Genomic DNA, 20,830 nt, shown 5'->3' on the forward strand with positions numbered 1-20,830 from the left:
TCATGGTTCAAAAAATGGGCCACATTTTTAATGAAGAAACCCTCCAGTTAAACCCACATAATAAATAAGAATAGACATTATCACAACAGATGATTTAAAATGGGAATATTTAGACTGGAAACTCAATTATAGGCCTCGGCAAAGAGAATCCATTTTATAAAATGTCATTTACTTACAAATGTACACGTATCAACCTGAATATTTGAAAACAAATTGGCAAGTCAGTAAACATAAAATAACAATAAAAACAACAAGAACAACAACAACAAAAATAAGCTCTAAATACTCAGACATGATTTGTAAAGGCAATGACTTTTCCGAAATGTAAAATTAAACAAAAATATCAAATTTGGGATGGAAAATGTTTACCTCAATAAGTCAGCAGCAGGAAGCTCTTCGAGTATGGATGGGGAGCCCAGGAAGCCCCCCACCAAGCAGCGGTTCCCCTGACCCTCATACCACTAATCATAGAATGACCTGGAGAAAGCAACCTTCAAGTCTTAACACTCACTAGTAATGCTAAGGGGACGTTGTGTCTGTCACTCCACTAATGTAAGGTTTCTGCTGTTGGACAATTGTAAGAGCACAGAAAAATTTATATGTCTACAATACAAATAATCCATTGTAATACTTATTTGAATGACAACACCAAAATAATGCATTAAATTACCACTTAGCAACACACTTAATTCTTACAAAAAGACTTCATGAACATATTTTTGTATGTAATTCAACTATTTAAACAATTGGGTTACTTGGAATAAAGGTTACTTATTATTCATTAATATAGGAAGCAATTGCTTCCCTTATTGTAAGAGTACAGAACCTACATTCCAAAAGAGTAGGAGGAAATGTAATACTTAGTTGAAAGTAGGAAATGTTTTTCAAATTTGATGTAATTTTAATTTATAATCAGTTTTATTAACTGAAGTTATATTTTGATGACTTAATCACTAACAGTATTAGTAAAGAAGGGCCCACACTTACTAGCCAATTAGGGAAAGGATCCATCTACCAGTAGTGAGACTACATTTGTGATGATATATTTACAGCCTCTGAACCTGGTCCCACAAACAGAGCTTTACAACATAGAGTGGTAGCTCAGAGAAAGGACTGTGGAGTTGTCTTGTGAGGGTTTGAATCTTGGTTCCATTGTGGAAAACCTGCTTAACCTCTCTGTGCCTCGGTTTCCTCATTGGTAAAGAATAAAGGAGTCTTTCCTGAGCAGCACTGATATGAGTATTAAACCACTTAATGTCTATACAGCGTGTACAGCAGTACCTGAAACATGGTAAGTCCTCAGTGGGTGTTGGTTACATTATTATTGGTAGAGCATTAGGCAAAGAAAAGGAGGTACAACAAGAATTGATCAAGCAAGAAAAGAGTGATGCCTAAGAGATGTGACACAACAAAGATGAGCCATGTGACTCCCTATCGCACTGCCAAGAGAGAGTTTCCAGGTCTCTGAGCAGAAAGGAGGAACTGAGGCAGAGCCCAGCAGACTCCCTGAGTAGAGGAGACAGAGTGACGAGGCTGGTAAAAACAAAGCATCTAGAGTCCATAGGCAGAGTACGAGAGGAGAACAGACAGCACCAGTGATCTGAACACACCCCTCTTGAGCATGTAACAAGGTTCATCATTGCACGCAAGTGAAGAAACTCATCAAAACTGGGAAAAGGACCATCTGAAAGGGTGAATAGGAAATAGTGCTAACATGCACATAGTGCCCGTTCTTATCATGCAGACTGGAAACCTCATAACTCACTGTCATTGGGCGGAGTTTTCAGAAGGGTCTTACCTTAGTAGTGGGAATAATTAGCCCCAGACTACACACTGCTGTGGTGTGGGCTAACAGATTTTAAAAGGATAAAATCCCTTCAACTCAATGTGTCCTTGAACAAAGCTCAAGCATATGAGAATGCAAAAATATCCAGCATCCAACAAACATAAAAATCAAAATGTCTGGCATCTAATCAGAATTTTTCAGGCACACAAAGAAGTTGGAAAGTGTAACCCATATTGAGGAGAAAAAGATCAATCACACATAACTGACATAGATATTATAATGAGCAAAGAAAGACATTAAGATAGTTTTTATAATTCTCATCCATATGTTCAAAAAGTCAATTAGATACTCAAAATATACTAAAAAAGTGAAAATTGCAATATCTAAAATGAAAAATACACTGCATGGAAGTGTATTAGTAGTCAGGTTAAAGACTGCAAAAGAGGGATTAGTGAACTTGAAGATATAGCAATAAAAATATTCTAAAATGAAACGAAGAGGAAAAGATAATCATTTAAGAAAACAAAAAGACATCAGTGACGTGTGTGACAAAACAAAATCAAACAACCTGATATGTGTTTTATCTGATGTATGTAATTGAGTCCCTTAAGGAGAAGGGAGAGGTGATTAGAAAAAACTATTTGAAAAACCAATGACTAAAACTTTCCAAACCTGATGACAACTATAAACCTACCATTTCAAATAGCCCAGTGAACTCCAAACAGAAGAAAACACAATCAAGGCAGATCAGATTCAAATTCCTCAAAATCCTAAAAGCAGCTACATAAAAAAAGGACATGATACCCTCAGAGAAACATATACAGATGGCTGCAGATTTCTCACTGGAAAGGATGCAAGTTGTAAAACAGCAAAGCAACATCTTGAAAGTATTGAATGAAAAAACGTCACTCTAGAATTCTATACTGAGTGAAAATAACTTTCAAAAATGAAGGTGAAATAACATTTTTCAGACATACAAGTACAAAAACTGAATTTCTCATCAGCAGATCCTTACTACTACAAGAAATGTTAAAGGAAGTCTCTGTGGCAGAAGAAAACTGATACATGGAAATCAAGATCAAAAAAATGATACATGGATCAAGACAAAGGAATGAAGAACATCAGAATTGACATGGAGACTATATATATATTTTAACAAATATCTTGAGCCAGAGATTACTTCAGTCTCACCACTTGCACCTCCAGCCCATGGCACTGCACATCTACCAGGGCTGGGAAGCAGAGCACACTAAACATTCCATCCAAAAGGTGCTGTTAACAGTAGCTGTCTCAGTGAGAGGCAGCAAGGGAAGGCCAGCGTCAAAGCCAGCCTGAGATTTCAATACTAGTTAGGGCAAAGTACTGACAGGCCAACCAGCTAGCCACTCTACAGGGAGGACCCAAATTCAGAAGAGCAATCGGAGGATGCGTCTCTGGGGAAGAGACATTGAAGCACAGACCTGAATGATGGGATGTAGACAGACAGGTGAAAAAATTGGGAAGAAACACTTCAAACCAGGTAAAATACTTGTGCAGAGGAGAAGAGACTTTCTTCGTGACTCTAGGTTTGCATTATGTGGGTGAGCTGAGCTAAGAGAAAATTAAAATAATTTAGGGTATGATTTGGAGACAGCATATGCAATATTTGGTATTCACTGGACGTGTAGGGACACAGATGTGCCAAGGGTGACACCCATGTTTCTAGTGTAAGTTCCTGGTGAATGACAGAATTGTTAACCCAAGAATACTGGAGGAAGAGTAGGGCTAGGGGTGGTCAGGTAAGCCAGGCTAGGAAAGCAATTTAGAAATCATTAAGTTTTGTATACTCGTGAGTGAATAATGTTACTGATAACATATCACTTCTGTTTTATTTATAATTGGTCCTACTGTCCAACTCTGAGGTTTTTCAGACATCACAGGTCATTTCAAGCTTCAAATTCTGGTAACAAATTATAACATTTAAAAATAACATTTTAAATGCCTAGAAGTTATTTTTATACCTTTAAATTAATTTAATTATTATAATATAATCCAACTTTGTTTGTTCTGCTGTACTTTATTAGTTGTATATTAATATGTCTTTCAATATTTACCTTCAGCAAAAGCCTTACTTAGATGCAATAGCTTGTTTATAACTTTAATTTGGGAGGTGATTAAAAATAAATCAGCAATTATGTAATAACTGCAATAGAAATCAAATAAATTAAAATAGCATTAAATAAAGGCAGGCTTATTACATCAACTAATATAAGAGGCTCTCCTGTTTCACATGATTTTAGAGTTAACATTATTTTAACTTTAATATTATTAAATATTAAAGATAAAAATATCAGATAAAAACCATAAGGCTAAATTTAGAGAAATTTATCATTTTTTATCTTTCAATCAACAGCTATCTTCTATTTATACTTTGACATAAATTGACAATCAGAAACCCACTCCCAAATTCAGCTGGGCTGCAGACAAGAGAAATTTCTCCCCACCTGCACCAGCTCCTCAGCGTGTGGGGCAAACATTGGACCTCAGTCCTTACTCAGCATGGTGCCGTGACAGGAGAGAAGTCCCATAAACTTGTTTGGAATTAAAAGAATACCTTTTCTAATGTAGTTGGACTATTTTCTGCTTTTCATAACTGGACCTGATAACAGATCAGCATTCTCTCATATGACCAAAGACTATTATTGATTAACTTCCAGGTTTTTTCCTCATCAAGGTGACTACTTCCACCTTCATTCCATGTTCTTCTATTAATGCATTTTGTAAACAGAAACCTACTTAGAGTAGGACCAGTACTGAACAGAAGGACGTTGTATATGTAGACTCTTCTCTTAATATTTTCCTTAAATGTTTCAAAATACACATTCTTTATTCTTATAAAATGCAACAGCATGTTTATAAATACCGACACATGTTGAGACCATTAAATAAAACCTATATATTTTTTCATTCCAACAGTCAATATATTTTATTAAATAAGCAACATTTTAAAACAACCAATTACATGCTCTTTTCCCTTCTCTTTCCTTCTTACCCATTTTATTTTCAATGCCCGATTTGACACAGGGCTGGAGTGTCACATAGATAACTGGCAGACCCCTCCATGGGTGCTCAGCTTTCTGTGCCCACTTATTCCACGTGCCTTCCTTCCTTCCCTTCTCTCCCTTCCTCCCTCCCTCCTTTCCTTGTTTTCTTCCCGCTCTTATTCAAAAAACAAACACATTAATAAAGATAACATTAGGGATTCTGGTCAAGATGGCAAAGTAGGCAAATACTATGCTCACCTTCTCTGATGACCACATCAAAATTACAACTAAACTACAAGAAACAAACAAACAAACAAACAATCATTGAGAATCACCTGAAGTCTAGCTGAACTGACACCCTACAACTACGGACATACAGAAGAAGCCACCTCAAGACTGGTAGGAGGGGTAGAGACACGGAACCTGCTGGTCCCACACCCATGTTTGACCATTAAAAATCAGGAGGGATAGCTAGGCTGCAGAGGTCTCCCCCAAAGAAGCAAAGGGTCCCAGCGCCACATGAGGCCCAGAGTTTCAGTACCAGGGAGAGAAGTCCCCATAATTTCTGGTTGTGGAAACCAACAGAAATTGTGGCTCAGTGAGATGTAGAGTGTCTAGAGTCCCAGGCACTCTTCTTACAGGGACCATGCATGGACTTCCTCACTGACAGAATCACTAGCTCTGAGCTCCAGTGTTGGGGCAGCAGCTGGAGAACTGACAGGGACATACTGGGTGGGGGGGAGAGAAACAGAGTTATCTGGCTTCATGACAAGGGCTAGAGGGGCAGCTTTCTCCTGGATGGAGGAGCTGGCAGAAGCCACTGTTTCTTTGTTGAGCCCTCCTCCTTCCCAGCATGCAGATGCATTTGGCTGCCATATCTGAGTCTCTATCAAGTCGGCTGTCACCATTTGTTGGACACATCCTGCTGATTCTGAGACCCTGCCCCACCCAACTTTCAGGCCCACCCAGGCAGCTTCCAGTGGCTTTTTCATACAAACGCCTGCATTGGCTCAAGCTGCACTTTCCTACGATCTCTCAGAAGTTCTCAGAACCCAGACAAGCATCATCTGGCTTGAGTGTGGCCTGTACCTGTGGCTAAGCAGCCTAAGCCCAGCACTAGTGGCAGCCATCCTTGGTTCGTGGTTGGGCCTCTCAAGGTAATTCCAAGCATAGCACGGGTGGCAGCCATCTGCAGATTGCTTTGTGGCTCCTGCCAGGTGGCCCTGCAGGGAAATGGGCTGAAGTTGACTTTCAGTGGGTCCCCTCCCAGGTGGTCTTGGGGCTGGCCCACCCATGGCCAGCTTTGAAAGGAGCTGGAGAATCACTCAGCCACCTCCAAGGATGACACACCCAAGGAGCGGACTGGGCAGGCACCAGAGCCCTGCTGAGGCAGATCCTGCTCTCTACGGTCAGCCCCTGTACTACAGCTCCTCCACTGTAGTCACGGCCAGTCCTCGCAATCAGTGAGCTCAAGGGTCATCCCCCCATTAATGTGCAAACAGCAACCAAGGCTCAACTACAGCAGCAGGGCATACAAAATCCACACAAGGGACACACCTGGAGTGTGTGGCTCAAGGGACCAGGAAGACTGCACTGAGCCCCACAGCACACCTACTACATAAGGCCACTCTACTAAGACCAGGAGACATAGCAGCCCTACCTAATACATAGAAACAAAAACAGGGAGGCAGCCAAAATGGAGAGACAATGAAACATGTCCCAAATAAAAGAATAGAACAAAGCTCCATAAAAGAACTAAACAAAATGGAGACAAGCAATCTACCAGATGTAGAGTTACAAATACTGGTTATAAGGATGCTCAGTGATCTCAGGGAGAACGTCAACAAAGAGATAGGAAACATAAAAATGGAGATAGAAAACATAGAAAAGAACCAGTCAGAAATCAAGAATACAATAACGGAAATGAAGAATACATTAGAGGGAATCAACAGTAGATGAGATGAAGCAGAGGATCAAATCAGTATTTTAGAAGATATGGTAGCAGTAAACACCATATCTGGTATGATATGAAATGGTAACTATCAGAACAGCAAAAAGAATACAAAAAAATGAGGAGAGTTTAAAGGGTCTCTGGGACAACATCAAGCATAGCAACAGTCGCATCATAAGGGTACCAGAAGGAGAAGAGAGAGAGCAAGAAATTGAAAAACCTATTTGAAGAAATAATGATGGAAAACTTCCCTAACCTGGAGAAGGAAATAGATATGCAAGCCCAGGAAGCACAGAGAGTCCCACATAAGATGAACCCAAAGAGGCCCACACCAAGACACATCATAATTAAAATGCCAAAGCTTAAAGATAAAGAAGGATCATAAAGCAGTAAGAGACAAACAGTTAGTTACCTATAAGGGAGCTGCCATAAGACTCTCAGCTAACTTCTCAAGAGGCACTTTGCTGGCCAGAAGGGATTGGCAAGAAATATTCAAAGTGATGAAAAGCAAGGACCTAAAACTAATATTACTCTATCCAGCAAAGCTATCATTTAGAATCAAAGGACATATAAAGAGCTTCCCAAACAAGAAAAAGCTAAAGGAGTTCATCACCACCAAACCAGAATTACAAGGAATCTTGGAGAGATTTCTTTAAGATGGAAAAAAAATAAACAAACATATGAATAATAAAATGGCAATAACTATACATCTATCAATAATTACTTTCAATGTAATGGATTAAATGATCCAGTCAAAAGCCAGGGGGGCTGAATGGATAAGAAAACATGATGCTTACATATGATGCCTACAGGAGACTTACTTTAGATCAAAAGACACACACAGACTGAAAGTAAAGGGATGGAAAAAAATATTTCATGAAAATGGAAATAAAACAACAAACAAAAAGCTGGGGCAGCAGTACTTATACCAGACAAAACAGACTTTAAAATAAAGACTATAAGAAGGGACAAAGAAGGACCCAGTAACCCTACTTCTGGGTATTCATCCAAACAAACCCAAAACACTACTTCAAGGGGATGTGCTCATCTATATGTTCATTGCAGCATTATTTACAATGGCCAGGATATGAAGGCAACCGGGGTGTCCCTGAATGGATGAATGGATAAAGAGGTGGTACATATGTACAATGGAATATGACTCAGCCATAAAAAAGAAGGAAATCTTGCCATGGACCTAGATGGTATTGTGCTTAGTGTAGTAAGTCAGACAGTGAAAAACAAATGTCATATGATTTCACTTATATGTGGAATCTAGAGAATAGGATAAATGAACAATGAAACAGAAACAAACTCATAGATACAGAGAACATTTTGATGGTTGCCAGATTGGAGGGGGTTAGGGGGTAAGTGAAAAGAAGGAAGGGATTAAGAAGTACAAATTGGTTGTTACGTAGCAGTCATGGGGATGTAGGGTATAGCATAAGTAATATCGTCAGTAATATTGTAATCACTATGTATGGTGTCAGGTGGGTGACAGATGGCAGGGGGTTGGGGGCAGGATGAAGAAAGTAAAGGGATTAAGAAATACAAACAGGTAGTTACAAAATAGTCATGGAGATGTAAAGTATAGGGAATATAATCAATAATATGGTAATAACTATGTATAATGCCAGGTTGGTACTGTTGAATAACTATGATGTACACCTGAAACTAATGTAATATTGTATATTAGGTATATTTTAATAAAAATCTTAAAAAATAAATAACATTATTACAAAAAGATAAAACTGCATTACAATTGCACGGCTAGTACAGGATAATATGATGGGAATAGTACAAGCTGTCAAGGGAGCACTGAGAATATCACTGAACATGAACATGAGGAGTAAAAGTAGATGACAAAAAGGAAAGGTCAGAAGAGACTCAAAAGGTGTACAACCATCTCCTCACAGAAACAAACATCTGGGGAGAGTGTCGGGTGCCTGAGGCCTCAGAGACCTGCCTCAAGGATGTCAGTTTGCAATGGATCAGGCAGTATGTATTATAAATGTTACTGAAAAGTTGAGAAAGTGGAAGAAAACCCCAAGAGAGACCTTTGTAGCGTGAAATACAAGGCCTAGAACAACTCTGTAGGGAATGCCGACATTGGACGGAAGGGGCAAGGGAAAGTGGAGAAGAGCAGGGCCACAGAGGGCCTCCTGGGGGACACTTTGCCTCAGTGTGCAGGTCAGAGGGACCTTAAGAAGACCCCAACACAGTTCACCCCCATACATTAGAAATGGAGAAAGGGCCTTTCAAGTAGAAAAATGGATATGCCAAGCCAGGAAGCTATGAAAATGCACAGTGTTCAAAGGAAGAATGACTATCACTGTAAATGAGTATAAAGAAATGAAACTGAAAAGAGGTTGAGTCTAAGAGACATTATATGCCATGATGCTTATAGTTTGGACATTTTCTCAATATCAACAGAACGGTGGAAATACAAATGAAAAAAAAAAGTAATTATCACTTTTGGTTTTAAACCATATCATTAAATTACTGTCAAAAATAAAAATGCAAAGCTCTGTGCTTGAACAATGATTCTTATTAATAATAAAAATGAAAACAATCAGAGGCACTGTTATTAAGGAATATACTTTGTGCTGTTTTACAAGTAGTGGTGATTATTGTCTGTCTGCATTCTTACGCTAGATCTCCTGGTGCACAACAGCTCACGTTTGCTGAAGGTGAGACGCACACTGGTTCCCTGACAGCTGCATAGCAACTGGTCCTTCTGTGGACCAGACATGCAGCTTTGATCTTCCTGGTACCGACCTGTAACCCAAGGAACTGGTGAAATACCTCCTCAGGAAGAACGTCAAGCTAATGGCAAATCCCCATCAATGAGCGTGTTCAGCTTTGAAGTCGGCAAACCTGAAGTTGTTTCCAGAGTAATGGGAGAAGGAGAAGCTAATTTCCTGGGATCAAAGAGCAACTCCAAGTATCAGGCATCCTAGCTGTGGCATCAGTGAGCACATTCATGGGTCCCAGAAACAACAGGAGAGAAGGAAGTGACCAATGGAAAGGGGATAAAGGTTGATGGGAATGAAACACCATATATGCTAAGTGTTCCATGGAAATATAAACCCTAGAAAGCAGAGGCAGGATTAGGAACAAAAGTGGCATGGCTCGTATCATTGGGAGGGGGTGACAGAAGCTAGAAAGGCCCTGGGGTGTGGGATGGCACTGCTTCAGTGAGCCTCACCTTCAGAACCACTCACTGTCTGTGGGGTTAGTAAAGTGCACATGGTATCATTGCTCGTAAACCACTCACCGCACCCCACAGTGCCCACACCCCCCACATCTGCACTAACAGAGCCCTACGACCCTGCTCCCACAATTTATGTAGGCTGTCTCCTCCTATAAGCCCCCTCCCTACTTCCTTTCTCACAACCTATGTCCTTCAGTTTGAAATCTGACTGCTAGAGAGGTTCTTTTTCCAACCTAACTGACTGACCACTCTACTCCCCAAGCCCCATTTTCATGTTACAATATTTTACATTTGTTCTGCACAGTTTTATAACTTCCCATAAAACCTTGACCACAAAAATGAATAATTTTAGAAGCATCCCTGCACCCAAGACCTAACACAGCTTTCTGCAAATAGCAAGTGTTCAATAAATTCTTATATGACAAGTGATGGAATAAAGACATGAATGCCTGTATACTAGTTATGAGAACCAAATTTAGAAAAAAGACAGATTCATTTTTATATCTTAGATCCAAGAGGTAACAGCTCCAGCAAACATATCAATTTCTCTAAGTTTCAGTTTCTTCCTCCTGCGAAGCAATGGTTGCTATTATACCAAGTTCACTTGGCTAGTTTGGAAGTTGAATGAGAAAATGTTCATAGGAGATAAAACCTGACACACTAAATATTCTGTATATGGTAGACTTTATTACACTTCTCTGCAAAGCTCATGCTCTGACCAGATACAGAGTAAGGTGTGACCAAACGCCCAGCCTCGTAAGACGTTCCCACCCAACTTACTGTTTAGGGTATTCTCCAGTTTTCTAGAAGAATATTTTTTAAATTAAGTTTTCATTTTGTGCTAATTTATGAGATACCAATACATTCTGGATCTTCTAAACGATGCCTGTAGAGTTGGTCCACCCATGTACTTCATTGAATGTGTCTATGCCTGTGTTTGTGTTCACACTGGCTGCCAGTTTTACTACTTTTATCATTGTTGGAGAAAAGAGGAAAGACACGATATTCACAAGAAGGTTGCCTGGGGATGTAAGTAGAGAAAAGTGGAGTGAGAAGAGAGTCACTGTGGGGTACAGGGAATGTGCGAGTACTGCAGCCACCTTGAGGGTCACCTCAGTGTCAGGAACAGCACCATCAGTCACAGAAATTACTGTGTTGATTCAAACTCCACTCATTTGATGAGGTGCCTACTATAAGGCACACTGCTAACTCTATGATGTTATCAAGGCATTCCAATAAAAACCCAGTTCTATGTACTCAGATATATAAAAGGCTGAACGACTCAAGTTCAGCTTCCACTTTGGAGTTCAGAGCACGTCATGGGGCCGTGGATGTCAGTCGGGGAGCAAACACCACTTACTGTATGCACATCCGTACACCTCGACCCGCATTCCAATCCTGCCCTTAGGATTCCAGCCTAAGGGGAGGAAGCGCAGGAACCGGGCTTCGAAGGGAGGCTGGAGTCTGTAGTGGACCACACTATCTGCGTTTGTGTTTCCTGGAAAACCCTGAGAGAAAGCAAAGAAAGGGATCAATGTGTCTGCAGAACACCCTCTTCGTGTTGTCGCCTCCAATGCCAACAGACAACGCATGCTTCACTCTGTTAATATGCAAAAGGCTGCCAGCTTTAAGAAACTGCAGATGTTTCAGAGGGATGTCACAGCCTCTCCTTTGCTCTGGATTAGTCACCATTGTCTAAGTTTTCCTTATTGCAAGGCAGTTTAAATTTCTTCAGCACCATTCGACAGACTACAAACCTGCTCCCCTCAAAGGCCTGCTTTTACAAAGTGGTTACCCTCTAAACCCTTGCCCTAATCTCCAAGAGGTCAAGACACCCCAGTGCAACTTCCCAGCCAGGGCAACAAAGTACGACAGTAACTTCCAGGATGTGTGAAAGGAAACCTAGACCCTACCATTTGAGAGCTAGAAGGGACCTGAGAAGTGCCCTGGTACTAACCCCTTAACTTATAAATACAAAACCAGCATCTAGGCAGGGAACAGTTGTCTGCAGGTAGAACAGCTATTACCTAGCACAGCCAGGACTAGGGCCCTGGGCTGTCAATCCCAATGTTCTCTGTGTGCTGTTGGTCTGCCCCAAGTCATCAGCATTGAGGGAGGGCCTGGAGGAAACACACCAACAGCGCCTGTCACAGGACAAAGACGTGTGCTTTTTCAGTCACGGGCATCTGGCTTCACGCCAGGAGAGGCAGCATGAGAGCACGTTGTTAGAAGGGACTCCTGTCTCTGGGTGTTCTTTGTAATGTAAGTGTCAGAGTGCAGGGAAACCAAACGTGAGGGTGGTGTATCTCTATACACACGTAAGGATTATAGATATGTTACTGATGATGAAGGGTTTTTTTTTATGACTTTTTTTTTTATTATTAAATTTATTGGGGTGACAATTATTAGTAAAATTACATAGATTTCAGGTGTACAATTCTGTATTACATCATCTATAAATCCCATTGTGTGTTCATCACCCAGAGTCAGTTCTCCTTCCATCAGGATTTTTTTTAAATGGTAAGAATTACATATACATGAGAAAACTTACAAAACACAGCACAAAGTCCAGTACACAGGGAGAGCAGCCTGTCCACACCACCCTAGCAAATCTCCCTTACAGTGTTTACTAACACGCTCTGCACTTTCACATGTAACAACAATATGTGGATGGGATTCGGGTGAAATAATTGTAAAACAAGACACAACAAAACTTAGCTGCTGAAAGACTTTTTTAAAGGGTTGATGGGCCATTGCTAGCCAGAAAAGGACCAGGTCCTGGGGACTGCAGTCGGAACCAGCAGCAGTGCTCTGTGGAAAAGGCAACATGTCCGGCATCCTGGAGCAGACAGGCTCTTTTACACATCACGTGGCCAGAAGAACGATGTAAGTGGTTCTAAAAGAATTTACATTGGCTACAATAAAGGCAGCTGGAAAAGATGGGGCGAGAAAGTTCTGGGAGAGGTGCAGAGTCCTTAAGGAAGTGGTATTTGCTGCTTCTGGATGGGCTGTGGGCAACAGTCTGGAAAGTTCATGTGTAAGCAGAATGCAGAGGCTCCTGGGGGTCATTGGAGCCGGCTATTCTCTTTAGATAATCTAGGAAATAGCCACCTGGAAGTTAATTCAAAGCTTCAACAGTGCTCAGGAATGTAAGCAGACTTTTGTTTGGCCCTGCAGTTGTTAACTCATTAACCCCTTCTTGTGTCTTCCTTCCATCCTCTGCTTGATATACTTCAATTTAGGACCTGTCAGAATTTTCTTCTTGCCACAATTTTGGTTACCCTCATGAGCAAATCCACTCATCCCTCACCCCTACTGCCTTGCTTCCCCTGTAAACACGAACACCTGTTGGAAAATCGCCACCACTCACGTGTAAATAAGTCCTCTTGTGGCTGTCTCCAAATCCTCCAAACGTTGGGCTTCTCTCTCCCGCCACCTCAGCAGAAACCTGCTGGAGCCCGAGAAAGTCCTGTGATGGCTTCCTACGTATAAATCAGGCCTTGAACCCACGCCTTCTGCTCTGAGCATGTTAGAGTCACAGGGCCAAGCTTCAGCCTTTTAAACTTTCTATCTCTTTCTAACATTGGTGTGACTGATTCTTCATCGGAATCATAACCAATTTCCCCAGACAGCCAATGTACAATGAAGCTGTAACATCTGAAGGCATTCCTAACCTTAACACATCTTCACAGAAAACACTGCCCCATTCAAGGATCCAAACAGTTTATGCTCTAAAAACAAGAGGAAGGGTCCTTACGTGTGGTGTGTGTGTCTTTTGAAATGTACTGTCAAATGTTAACTAAATGCTATCAATTTTTTTGGAACTCACAGTCAAAACATAAAATGTAGTGCTATTTTGGGGAGCTTCACCTTCAAGTTCTGCACTTTCTGATGTCACAAAGTTTTATTACCCAAAAGTCAAAGACGTGCACATATACTCCTTCAACGAAGTTTAATAAAATTAAGGAACAAGAGTCAGCACTTTCTTATACTTGTACTCCTTGGCACTAGAAGGACAGACTCACTTGCCAGTCTATCCTTTAATACCAACAGCCAGCTACAATTATGCCACACAGCAGCAGAGCTCTTCTTAGGGCAACCAAGAATGACACCTACCTGGTTATTTAGCTTTATGAAACACTGGGCCAGTCTTAACAACCAAACCAAACTAGTAATCGGGTGTGTAGGCCATGACGAAAGGGAGTCTTTCCTGGTATAGATAGATGGAACTGCGAATATAGAAAACTCAAATGCAATGAGAGCCCAGGTCTCAGTGGAGGCGCTCAATCAGACAGTGTCATCTTTGACCTACAGCATCCTTATCTCCGACTTAACAATTGCATGCAGGATCAGCTAGATTCTTTTCCCTGCCTCCATGCTCCAAGGCACTAGTTAAGAATGCCCACACCTGCCTTTATATATAGAGCCCGGGACGATGTAAGTAGAAGCAGCGTTTTCCAGCGTCATCACTTCCGGACTTGTGGTTTTAGCTGGTACCATCTGCTGCAAGCCACAGTTCCTGTACCTACAAATCAGTTTGGTAAAACCTATCTGTAAAGGTTGGTTTAATAATTATGTGAGATAATGTCTGAATAATGATCTGCCCACCGCCCACCTGGAGGTAAGAGCTGTGGTTGTGGCCATGGCTGATGTTCTGATTATCGTTAGTGTGTTCGGCAGAGACAGCTCATCCGTCAGACCCTGCATCCCATTCTTTACATTTTATCTCAGGGTCAATGCCCAAGACATCCAGATAAAGAGTCAACAGAGGAATATAGGCCGCTACATTAAATACAATCCCAACACTATAATTCAATTTAAGACATAAAGTTGATATTTACTTTAGTGGAGCTGACAAAAAGTTTAAACCTTAGCATTAACTATATGATGAAATTATTTCCTGGGCGTGATATTTAAACAAATTATTTCGTTTTCCTTATATGCTAGTATTTTCTTTTATACATTATTTATTTTTTTCAGTTATAGTTGATACATAATATTATTTTATATTAGTTACAACACAATGGTTAGACATTTACGTAATTTATGCAGTGATCCCCCTGATTAGTCTAGCACCCAACTGGCACTATCCATAGTTGTTGCGACATTATGGATCATATTCTCTATGCTGTACTTTACATCCCCATGACTATTTTGTAACTACCAATTGTATTTATTAATCCATTCAATGTTTGCACCCAGCTCTCCAACTCCCCTACCTTCTGGCAACCATAAGTTTGTTCCCTGTATCTATGAGTTTGTTTCTGTTTTGTTTATACATTTATTTTGTTCTTTAGATTCCACATAAAAGTGAGGTCATATGGCATTTGTCTTTCTCAGTCTGACTTATGTCACTTAACATAATGCCTTCCAGGTCCATCCATGCTGTTACAAATGGTAAGATTTTATTCTTTTTATGACCGAGTAATATTCCAATGTATACAGATACCACTTCTTTTTTATCCAGTTGTCTATTGATGGGTGGCACTTAGGTTGCTTCCATACTTTGGCTATTGCAAAAAAGTGTTGCAATGAACATAGGGAGCATATATCTTTTTGAATTAGTATTCTGGATTTCTTCGGATAAATACCCAGAAGTAAAATTGCTAGGTCATAAGGTAGTTATATTTTTAATTTTGGGGGGAACCTCCATACTGTTTTCCATAGTGGCTGCACCAATCTGCAATCCCACCAACAGAGCACACGGGTCCTCTTTGCTGCATATCCTCGTCATCACTTGTTGTTTGTTGATTTATTGATGATAGCCATTCTGACAGGTATGAGGTGGTATCTCATTGAGGTTTTTATTTGCATTTCTCTGATGGTTAGTGATGTTGAGCATCTTTTCATATGCCTATTGTCCATCTGTCTGTCCTCTTTGGAGAAATGTCTATTCAGGTCCTCTGCCCATTTCTAATTGGATTCTTTTCTTTTTTTTTTTTTTTTTTTTTTTTTTTTTTTTTTTTTTTTGTGCAGAGTTGTATGAGTTTTTAAATAAAGTTTGGACATTAACCCCTTATCAGATGTATCACTGGTGAATATCTTCTCCCGTACAGTAGACTGTCTTTTCATTTTGTTGATGGTATCCTTTGCTGTGCAAAAAGTTTTTAGTTTGATGCAGTCACATTTGTTTACTTTTTCTGGGGTTTCCCTTGCCCAAGTAGATCAGAAAAAAAATATCACTAAGAGCAATGTCAGAGAATTTACTGCCTAGGTTTTCTTCTAAGAGTTTAATGGTTTCAGATCTTACATTAGTTTTTAACCTATTTTGAGTTTATTCCGGTATGTTGTATAAGAAGGTGGTCCAGTTTCATTTTTTTGCATGTATCTGTCCAGTTTTGCCAGCATCATTTCCTGAATAGACAGTCTTTATCCCATTGTATGTCCTTGTCTCTTTTGTCATAGATTAAATGACCATATAGGCATGGATGTATTTCTGGGGTCTCTATTCTCTTCCATTGATCTATGTATCTGTTTTATGCCAATACCATGCTGTTCTGATTACGATAGCCTTGTAGTATAGTTTGATATCAAGTAGTGTGATCTCTCCAATTTTGTTCTTCTTTCTTAAGATTGCTGTTTGAGTTCTTTTGTGGTTCCATATAAGTTTTAAGATTATTTGTTCTAGTTCTATGAAAAATGCCATTGGTATTTTGATAGGGATTGCATTGAATCTATAGATTGCTTTGGGTGGTATGGACATTTTATCAGTGCTAATTCTTCCTATCCATGAGCACAATATATGTTTCCATTTATTTGTATTGCCTTCAATTTCTTTCTTCAGTGTCATAGTTTTCCTAGTACAGGTTTTTTACCTCCTTGATTAAATTTATTCCTAGGTATTTTATTTTTTGATGTAATTGTAAATGGGATAGTTTTCTTAATATCTTTTTCTGATAAACCATTTTTGGTGTATCAAAATGCAACCAAGGATATGGTCAACATGGTGGAATAGGTAAATGCCGTGCTCACCTCCTCTCAGGACCACATCAATTATAACTAAACTACAGAACAACCATCATTGAGAATCCCCTGAAGTCTAGCTGAACAGAATTTCTACAACTAAGGACATACAGAAAAAGCCACCTCAAGACTGGTAGGAGGGGCAGAGATGCAAATGGGCCTGATCCCACACCTGTGTGTGACCATTAAAAATCAGTAGAGATAGCTCAGTTGCAGGGGTGCCCTCTGGAAGAGCAAGGGGGCCCAAGCTCCCCAGCACATGGTTTCAGAGCCAGGGAGAGAGAAGTCACCATAATTTCTGGTTTTAAAAACCAGCAGATTGTGGCTGAGTGACACGGAGGGCAGCTGCAGTCCCAGGCACTTCTCCTAAAGGGACCGTGCACAGACTTACTCGCTGACAGACTCACTTGCTCTGAGCTCCAGTGCTGGGCAGTAGTTCCAGGAACATGCAGGGGGGAACTGAGTTATCTGGCTCAGAGTGAGGGCTGGAGGGGCAGCTTTCTCCCGGATGGAGCAGCTGGTTTCTTTGTTGAGTTCTACACTATCTCAGTGTGCAGACACAGGCCACCACCATATCTGTGTGTCCATCAACCTGGCTAACAACATTCATTCATCCTGATTCCCTGAGATGCTGCTCTACCCAACCAAGCCTCTCCCAGTGGCTTTTCCCTATAAACGGCCTGCCGTGACTCATGATGTGGACTTTCCTAAAATCTCTCAAAGGTTCACAAAACCCAGACAAGGAGCGTCTGGTTTCAGCATGTCCTGTTCATCTGGCTAAGCATCCCTAAGCTCAGCACTAGCAACACCCAGCCTCGGTTCATGGCTTGACCTCTCGAGGTACCTCCAAGTACAGCACAGGTAGCAGCCATCTCTGTATTGCTTTGTGGCTTATGTCTGCTTGCCTGAGGCAGGGCACAGGCTGCAGCTGAACTTGGCCTGCAGTAGGGCCCCTTCAAGGAAGCTGTGGGGCTGGCCATGCCATGTATACAGCTTCAGACCCAGCCAGGGAATTACCTGGCCACCTGCATGGACGACACACCCAAAGAATAGACTGGGCAGGCACCAGAGCCCTGCTAAAGCAAATCCTGCTCAATAGGGTCAGCCCCTGCACCACAGCTCCTCCACTGTAGTCAGTCCTCACAACCAATCAGCCAAGGAAAAATCCCTCCAATTGATGTGCAAACAGCAACCAAGGCTCAACTATAAGAGGAGGGCACACACAACCCATACAAGGGAAACCCTGAAGTACCTGGCTCAGGCGAATGAAAAGCAGCACCACTGAGCCCCATAGGGCACCTACTACCAAAGGCCAGTCTACTAAGACTGGAAGACCTAACAGCCCTACCTAATATTAGGTTGGTGCAAAAGTAATTGCAGTTTTTGCAATTATTTTTAAACTTTTAAACTGCAATTACTTTTGTACCAACCTAATACTTAGAAACAAACACAGGAGGCAGCCAAAATGGGGAGACAAAGAAATATTTCCCAAATAAAAGAACAGAACAATGCTCCATAAAAGAACTAAACAAAATGGAAACAAGCAATTTATAAGACACAGAGTTAAAAACACTGGTTATAAGAACGCTCAGTGATCTTAGTGTGAACTTCAAAAAGAGATAGGAAACATAAAAATGGAGCTAGAAAACACAAAAAAAGAACCAGTCAGAAAAAAATAATACAATAACTGAAATGAAGAATACGTTAGAGGGCATCAACCATAGATTAGATGAAGCAGAGGATCAAATTAGCGATTAAGAAGATAAGGTAGCAGAAAACACCCAATCAGAATAGCAAAAAAGAAAAAATAATCCAAAAAAATGAGGACAGTTTAAGGGGCCTCGGGAAAACATCAAGAGTAGCAACAGTCGCATCATAGAGGTACCGGAAGGGTAAGAGAGAGAGCAAGGAATTGAAAAACTATTTGAAGAAATAATGATAGAAAACTTCCCTAACCTGGTGGAAGGAAATAAATATATAAGCACAGGAAGCACAGAGAGTCCCAAACAAGATGAAGCCAAAGAGGCCCAAACCAAAACACATCATAATTAAAATGCCAAAGCTTAAAGACAAAGAAAGAATCATAAAGCAGCAAGAGACAAGCAGTTAAGTTACCTACAAGGGAGTTCCCTCAAGACTGTCAGCTGACTTTTCAAGAGAAACTTCGCAGGCCAGAAGGGATTAGCAGGAAATATTCAAAGTGATGAAAAGCAAGGACCTACAACCAATATTACTCTATCCAGCAAAGCTATCACTTAGAATCAAAGGACACATAAAGAGTTTCTCAGACAAGAAAAAGCTAAAGAATTTCATCAACGCCAAACCAGAATTATAAGGAATCTTGGGCTTCTTTAAGATGAAAAAAAAAATTAAATATCTGAATAATAAAATGACAATAACTACATATCTATTATCAATTACTTTAAATGTAAATTGTTAAATGCCCCAATCAAAAGATATGGTGGCTGAAAGGAAAAAAAAAAATGAGACCCTACATATGCTGCCTAATAGAGACTCACTTCAGATTGAAAGACACACACAAACTGAAAGTAAAGGGATAGAATAAGATATTTCATGAAAATAGAAACAAACAAAAAAAGACTGGGTTAGCAATACTTATACCAGACAAAATAGACTTTAAAACAAAGGTTATATAACAAGAGACAAAGAAGGACCCATAATCCCACATCTAGGTATTTGTCCGAAGAAACCCAAAATACTACTTCAATGGGGACCTGTGCATCCATATGTTCATTGCATCATTGTTTACAATGGCCAAGATGTGGAGGCAGCCACAGTGTCCATCAATGGATGAATGGATAAAAAGGTGGTACCTATATAAAATGGAATATTGCTCAGCCAGGAAAGAGAATGGGTTCTCTCCATCTGCAGTGGCAAGGATGGACCTGGAGGGTATTGTACTTAGTGGAATGTGTCAGAGAGAGAGATGCAATGTGATTTTGCTTATGTGGAATCTAAAAATCAAAATAAACAAACAACACAGAAATAAAGCCATAGATAGAGAACATTTTGATGGTTGCACGATGGGAGGAGAGTGGAGGGTGGGTGAAAAAGAGGAAGGGATTTAGAAGTACAAATTGGGTGTTACAAAGTAGTCATGCACATGTAGGGTGTAGCATAAGTAATATAGTCAATAATATTGCAATAACTAAGTATGGTGTCAGATGGGTACTAAACTTATTGGGGTGATATATGGGAGTGGTGTTGGGGGGCAGGGTGAAAAAGGTGAAGAGATTAAGAAGTACAAATTGGTGGTTACAAAATAGTCATGGGAATGTAAAGTAAAGCATAGGGAATATAGTCAATAATATGGTAATAACTATGTATAGTGCCAGATGGGTACTAGATTAGTCAGGGGGACCATTTCTTAAATTATATAAGGTGTCTAGCCATTATGCTGTACACTTGGAATTAATATAAAATAATATTGAATGTTAACTAATTGAAAAATTAAAAAGGGGGGAAAGTAAAGGGAAATAAGAGGTTCAAATTTCAAGGTATAAAACAAGTCATGGGGATGTAATGTATAGCATAGGAAATATAGTCAATAATATTATGATAGCACGATTTGGTGTCAGATGATTGCTGGACTTATCATGGTGATCACTTCTTCAGGTATATAAATGTTGAATAACTATTGTGTATACCCGAAATTAACAATATTGTGTGTTATCTGTATTTTAACAAAAATCTTATAAAATGCAACTGATATAATATTAATCTTATATCCTGCTATCTTACTGAATTCACTTACCAGTTCTGATAGTTATTTTGGAATCTTTAGTCTCTACTGTTAATTGATTTGAACCAAACTTACATTCCAGGAATAAATCCCATTTGATCATACTGCATAATCTTTTTAACGTATTGCTGAA

At 40.1% G+C, this 20,830-nt stretch overlaps 1 protein-coding gene across 2 annotated transcripts in view; it reads right to left on the bottom strand.

Moving 5' to 3' along the window:
• LOC109437996 (contactin-associated protein-like 3) overlaps nucleotides 1-20,830 on the bottom strand; it is a 194,336-nt gene that overhangs the window by 92,146 nt on the left and 81,360 nt on the right. For both annotated transcript variants that reach the window (XM_019717554.2, XM_019717553.2), the window contains exon 4: nucleotides 11,332-11,479. In XM_019717554.2, the coding sequence (XP_019573113.2) occupies nucleotides 11,332-11,479 (148 nt within the window). The remainder of the gene's footprint in view (nucleotides 1-11,331; nucleotides 11,480-20,830) is intronic.

The sequence above is a fragment of the Rhinolophus sinicus genome, linkage group LG04 (genome assembly GCF_036562045.2).
Source record: "Rhinolophus sinicus isolate RSC01 linkage group LG04, ASM3656204v1, whole genome shotgun sequence".
NCBI lineage: Eukaryota > Metazoa > Chordata > Mammalia > Chiroptera > Rhinolophidae > Rhinolophus > Rhinolophus sinicus.